General features: G+C 33.1%; 1 protein-coding gene across 1 annotated transcript; it reads left to right on the top strand.

Moving 5' to 3' along the window:
• Nucleotides 1-363: 363 nt before the first annotated feature.
• LOC149196555 (uncharacterized) lies at nucleotides 364-1,317 on the top strand. The gene has a single exon (XM_089408333.1). The coding sequence runs from the start codon at nucleotides 364-366 to the stop codon at nucleotides 1,315-1,317; it is 954 nt and encodes a 317-aa protein (XP_089264459.1).
• Nucleotides 1,318-7,367: the final 6,050 nt, after the last annotated feature.

Genomic DNA, 7,367 nt, shown 5'->3' with positions numbered 1-7,367 from the left:
TTAATTTTAAAAACACAAACATTTCAAATTAATTTAGCAAATTAAAATGCCGTCGTCTCTACAACAATATAACCTATAAATAATCTTTGAATGGAACCCAAAATAAATGCATCTCTTTTTGTAATAATACCAAGTTTTTGGCGGTGTTACGGGAATCGTGTCAATCGAATCGAATCGAAGAGTATCTGTTTATCTGTGCACCTTTCTCTCTCTTCAGATATAACGTCCACAAACTTTCATTCATGGGCGGAAATTCACTCTTTTGTAAAATTTTCGTCGAAAGAAAACATAATGATGAGTTTCCTGCCGATGACGAAAGAAAAAAACCGTTAACAATGAAAACTATCACACATGACATTAACAATGAAAACTATCACCAATGCAATCTGCGAGAAGTTACAAGGCGTATCACGCATGACATTGCCAGTTCAACGCGGGGTGTCATTTGGCAGTTCAATTCAGTTGGACGGGACCTTCTGGTGGCAAACCCAGGAATTTAGTCAGGGCTCCCAAGAATTTTCCGTAAAAACAGAATCAGAGAAAGTTATCCTTAAAGACATCCCTCGGACTTTTGCATCGGAGGAATTATTTCAAGCGAAAGATGGGGCCGGGCATCGGTCTCTCTACAATGTGTTGAAGGCGTATTCGGTTTACGATACAGAGGTGGGGTATACACAAGGGATGAATTTCATTGCTGCAATGCTTCTTCTTTACACGAATGAAGAAGCAACATTTTGGGATATGGTGGCATTGCTCAAAGGCAAGCAAATGCGAGGTGTGTATCTGGAAGGTCTGCCTCTACTCCACCAATACTTTTTTCAGTTCGAAATGCTTCTGAGGGAGCAACTGCCCCAACTGGCTAACCATTTTGAGGAACAGATGATCACGCCAGCGATGTTTGCAAACAGTTGGTTAATGACTGCTTTCTCCGCAGACATGCCATTGTCATTAGTTGTTCCCATTTGGGATGTTTTTCTCTGCGACGGGAAGAGGGCAGTTTTTGGCGTGGCCCTGGCGCTCCTAAAATTCTTTCAGACTGATCTGTTAAAATTGCACTTTGAGAATCTGCTACCGTTCTTGAGAGGGTTTCCGAAGGATGATTTGGATGTGAACACATTGATTTCAATGGCGTGTTCATTGCCGCTTAAGAAAAGATTAGAACTGGAGTTGGATTATCTGGTAAGCAATGATAATTCATCAGCTTCAAGGGAAAGTAATGATGGTGGATGGAATATCGTGATTAATCCAAATGATAAAGAATTTATGAATAATAAAGCATCGATTTTGTCAAGGAGCTATTCGGATTCCGATGGATAGATCGTGATTGATTCGCGTGATCATAAGAAACGAATATTGGAGAATCAGAGACAATGAAATTAAATGCAACTCTGTTGAATATTCTCACAATAGGTAAGGAAAGGCCTGATTTCATAGTCAATTATGCCACCAACGTGCAAATTTATTATCTGTTTATGTTGGGTTTCTTGAATGTATTTTTGGGGATTTATTTTATTTTTAAATTTTGAAAAAATAATTTATTTTTAGGGGTGGCTTTTCAAGAACCATTTTTTCTTCTGGCCAAAGACATCTACCCGTGGTTATTAACCTTTAGTTTTCATTGCTCCATTGAGTTAGCCTTCTCCATATTGCTCCATTGAGTTAGCCTTTCTCAGATGACAAGGATTGAGCCACCTATTCCTCAAGCTCGATATGGATATGGATTTTAATGTTTTCAACTTTCTAAAAACCTAACAAATGTCATAAAGAATCTCAGTCAATCACTTCATAGTAACCACAAGCACGGCCAACGAGACACATGAAAGAATTAAATGCAGCAGCTCTGTCAAATAGTAAATGAACTCCAAAAAAAATTAAAAATGTTGATCATGGAGAGACAGAAATCCTTTTATTAGATTATTGCGAAATTTGATGTTAATGAAACTAATGTACTTACTTTCTGCTGTTAATGAAATTAATGTACTTACTTTCCCTTGGCAGAGAGCGCTGTGGTCAGGGAAACCTAGTGCGATCTGCCCAAACTTGCCATCGAAAACCTTGTGTGATCTGCCATGGAAAAGCTCGGCAGTAGCAGTGGAGGTTATAACAGTAATAACAAATATGGATGACCTACCTGTTTCTCATGGTCACAAAATGTTTTATTGCCAACAGATATTATCTTAAGAGTTAGCAAAAGCTAATTTTAAGTTCTTGTGGTACCAGAACTACGTGAGCTTTAGTGCTAATAGGCATGAGCAGATAAAATTAATGTACTTGGCTATGCTGAGACACTGGTTTTTTCTCAAAATTTTAAAGCTTCTAACATCAACTCTTTCTTATCATTAACTATTGAGCCTGAAATTAGCCTTCAAATGCACTGGATTATAAGTTTCCTTAAGACCCATTTGAACCCTTTAAATAGTCTTATTAGGTTATCTTATACCCATAACTATATTGATAGAAACTTTCCTGGTTAAACTATAATTTTGTCAAAGTATAATTGTGTCATAGTGTTTGCTTTGCATATTGTATTTTTTATTTATTGTATTTATAGATATAAATTATATGTTGTTTTCATAAAATCTAAAATATTGCTATAATATTTGGTTTATAATGATAAATAGAGTGAGAAAATCATCCCTGAAGCTCAAGGTACATGTGACCATGATTATTTACAAACATGTGTGGCTTCAATCGATGTTATCTATCAAACCAAGAAATAAAATAAAAGTTCATGAAAAAATAATTTGATGCAATAGAAAATACTTTAAAATGAGTTATCATGCACTATTTAAAAAGCATTATATAGGTTGCAACACTTGCATGAAGTTTGTTGATGACTTTTTCCCTACATTCCATCCATTATTGTGCTTCTATGACAGCCATACCATTATGGGAAAGATAAAACATGGCTGAAATGAGGTCATCCAAGATTCTATATGACACATATAGATTTTATTAAGCTATGGCAAGTTTGTATAAATTTGAAATAGATATGAATGTATGAGAATGAAGTGGAGAGAGACACAAAGGATACCAACGGATGTATAGAATCCATGTAAGTATTCTCCTACAGTGGTGAATGAAGGTATGAGGGTAGAAATCCCTATACTATTTTTTGACCACTTGTGATTCTTATAGTGTATGGCCTAACAAACAGACTCCAAAGATATTAGAAGGAGATTGGATATTGTTGCAAAACTTTGAAAGAAAAATTTCTTTCAAACCACATTCCCCAATAAGTGGTAATACTAAGTGAGGAGGAGAGAAAACAAACATATATGTCATGAAATTAATAACAAGTAAACTAATAAAAATGAAAGAAATGTATACATCAAAAAATATGGAGAGAGAGAGAGAGAGAAATGATTCCATTAAGGAGAACTATTACATGCAAGGAGGTCAATTTTGGGACCTCTCCTTCTTGACCTTCAATCTCTTTTTTTTCTTTTCTTTTTATAAGTTCTTATTGAAGGAGTCAACCTTAATTAGGTTTTACTGCATTAGTTACATGTCTATCAAATTGTGTTTTACATAAACATATGACTTTATGACTTACATATCCAAAATTATAATATAAACACCCCAACATTCATATCACATGTGAATGTTATATGTTAGGATCTCATAACAATATTTTGTTTATTATGTGTTACAATATGATAACTCATCCACTATAAGTAGAATATTTCTTGCAAAAGAATTCTATGACATTTAAACTATGAATGTAAGTAGTAAAAATAGTATAATGATGAATTTCTATGATTGTATTTCCTCTTAAAATACATGTTCCAACCTAGTTTCAAGCTGCATGATTTGAAGTACCGGTGCAAGTAAAAAATATGTAACATTTTGGTGTTATTTTGGCCCTTTATTTGCTATTGTAATGGTTTAGATTTAACTCTTTTTAATAATAAATATGAGTTAAATAATACAAAAATCATATTATATTAGATTTAAACTTGAAAAATAATATATCTGATTATTTCTTAATTAAAAACTCAAGAAATATTATTTTGTCCACATGCTTATTAGAAGATAGTCACTAAAATGCATGTTTTCATATTTTTCCTAGCTAATATTACATCATGACATGTCTAGTTTAAATAATTACTTATAAATATATAAAAATAGATATTTATTTTACATCATCTAAATAAGAAAGAAAAATGCATCACCAAGTGTATTTGAAAGTCAAACAAATGCTTCATAATCACCATCACATTTTTTATCATTTAATTCTTAGCCATAAAATATTTATTAATTCAACGTTATTTATAATTACCATTGAAAAGAAAAGTCAAAATTGTTCCATTATATGTGAAGAAAAAATTAAAACTTCTCATGTATCCATGTAAACCCATTTGTTTCCCATATGGTCCATAAAATGATGTAATAAATATTTTATACATGCATAAGACCTCCTTTTAGTTTATATAATGTTGCAAGAAATGTAGTTTAAATCCTACATATTAATGCATACTTTTTTCATTGTTAAAGTTCTCATCGAGTTATCCCTACATGATTTATATTGATTTTGAACCAAACAAGAAGAAAAAACATGTGAGCTGATTAATAAATGAATAAGTATATAAATCAAGACTAAATCTTTAATGTTGTTTCTAAATTCACTATTTTGTCATTTTGGTTATATTCTTTTCATTTTTCTATTTGAGAAGGATTGAGAACTTGAATCCTTATTCTCGTAGATATTGTACACAATTGGAAATACTTAGTTTTAAGTGTAAAAATGTTTCCACTGCAAAAAAATGTGTAAAAATGTTTGTGAATCTTACCAATTATATAAAATGTCAACAAGATGAATAAAAAAATAATATTAACAAAACCATGCAACAATATTATAAATGATGACATAACACAAGTACGTATCACTCTCCTTTGCAATAACCTTGATTTTGTTCCTCGCTTAGCATGATAATAATGTTGTTCTAAAAAATATGTTTTTATCTACGATCATGGATTAATATAAACCACCAATCCCTATCCAACAAATTTGGGTGAAAAGGCACCTCATTGCAGTGTTTTGGGAAAATATCAGGCTCCCTAGCTTTATGCCACATCTGAAGAGTTTATAGATATCAACCCACTATCACGATATTCCTTTACAAATTTTGGTCAAAGATGTCCCACCACTTGCTCCCAAATATAACACACTGGAATGAAGAGATGTCCACTTGAATGATCTCTTGTATCCATCCAATGTAACCTAACATCCCTTGCATTAGGTTCTGATTGTGATGGCTAACACGAATATATTGGTCAAAATCAACTTCCACTCCACAATCTTGAGTCATCATCCACCATCAACATCTTTCTCTTGAAAATTATTTCCATATGCCCACATAGATGGGAACAAATGCACCTATAAAAAAGTGAAAAAATCATAGTGTCATGTGTCTAATAACCCAAATATAATTAACAATATAAAGTATTTATAGATGTTACAATTCAAAGGTAAAATATGAAGTTAAAAATGTATGGAAACAGATTATAATTACTAGGTTCATGCACCCAATCCCTATGTTTAGCACATCCTCTTCAGCATGTGAGTAATAACTGGATGCACCATATTTCGCTCTAACTTGATCAACAACCCATTTGGTAGGTCATGTCATTGGCATATTTTCTTTTAAATGATTAAGATAAGGTACACTTATACCATTCAACAAATTGAATTATTTCCTATCATTATCCCATTTCCTCCTCTTGTTTTCATACAATGTAGCCCACAGTTGTGTCACTTCCATATTGTAAAGAATGAATTTGTTGATGGCCTCAATTTCTGAATTTACTGATGAAATGAATATGGGATGATGAACAAGGAAGGTTGTGAAGGAAATAGGAGCATGAAAGGAAGATTTACCTTACTCCAGAATGGATGTTTGGTGCAATGACAAAAATTGAGACACACTATTGTAAATGTTCCCGTCCTTCACTAGAGGTGATCAAGATCAACCATTGTTCAAGGTTTTTCATACATTCATGGGTTGGTTTCTTTTACGATGTCTAAAATTCATCATTTGCGAGAAGCAATCGCCTTCTTCAATCAGTCACTAAAGGGGGTGTGCAAAAATAACTTCATTAATTGAGTGAGGAAAGAGATATACTAAAGAATAGTAGGACTAGAGCTTTGAGATGCAATTAAAGCTCCATAGCCCTAACTAGCAGCACCAAAAGAATATGTAGCAGGGACAACTTATGATCACAGTAGCTGTGTTGGGTAGAAGCTCATGAAAAATGTAACAATGAAAATATGTTGCTAAAGCACCAACTAAGAAACTAGAAAGAAGATCCTTCTCTACTCTTTCCATTCCCTTTTGCTAAAACAATAGCTAACAAATCAAAAGGAAGAGCCTTCTTTGCTTTATTCATACCCTTTTCAAGAAGATATGAAGCCTTTATTATTTCATGAGAAGATGAGAAGAGCCTTCTCTGCTTTGTCCATTCCATTGCCTTTTTTAGAAGATATGAAGACTTTATCTCATGAGTATAATAAGATGCTAAGATCTGTGGTGGTCCCAGCTAATATAATATTCTTCTAACTATTTGCAGACACTGCAACATGTAAGACTAAACAGATAAACCGAAATAGACAAAGCACATTTTAAAAACTGTGGTAAACTTATTTTTAACAAAAATTATGGTAAACTTATTTTTAACATAGCACAAAAACGAGCACAAAAACTCTGGAAAACTGATTTATGGTAAACTTATTTTTAACCAAACATTGGTAAAGTTATTTTTGATTTTTAGTAGGGCCAATCCAGGAACAAATAGAACTCATGAAAAACCATGAAATATGGAGTTGACAACCAAGTCACAAAGTTGATAGGTAGTTCATAGATTGACAAAATACATTGGCAGTGATGTTCCCAAAAGTGTCATCTCAAATCAGCAGAGACTTCCACACAGAGGTGGGGTATACACAAGGGATGAATTTCATAGCTGAAAAGTTTCTTCTTACATGAATGAAGAGGAATCCTTTTGGGTTGTGGTAGCACCACTCAAAGGAAATCAAATGCGAGGTGCGTATCTAGAAGGTCTGCCTCTACTCCACCAATACTTATTTCAGTTCGAACAACTAACAAGGACTTACCATTTTCATTAGGTGTTCCATCCCAAATCCCCTCGCAGAGAAAAACATCCCAAATCAGAACAACTAATGACAAAGGTAAGTCCTTGGTCGAGTAGAGGCATAGGAAATTAATTGAGTGAGGAAATAGATAATACAAAATGATTAAATGCTACATGAAAAAAAATGTTTTTAAGACCTTAGGCCATATCTAAGTTGAAATCAAATCTAATGTTAACTGCAATAATGATCTACCCAATAAAAAAACATTATCACG

This window comes from Pinus tabuliformis, chromosome 2_2 (genome assembly GCF_031772625.1).
Source record: "Pinus tabuliformis cultivar Carrire ecotype Pingquan chromosome 2_2, CPIR1, whole genome shotgun sequence".
Taxonomy (NCBI): Eukaryota; Viridiplantae; Streptophyta; class Pinopsida; order Pinales; family Pinaceae; genus Pinus; species Pinus tabuliformis.
Note: the sequence above shows the minus strand (reverse complement) of the source record. Positions and strands in the feature narration are given on the sequence as shown.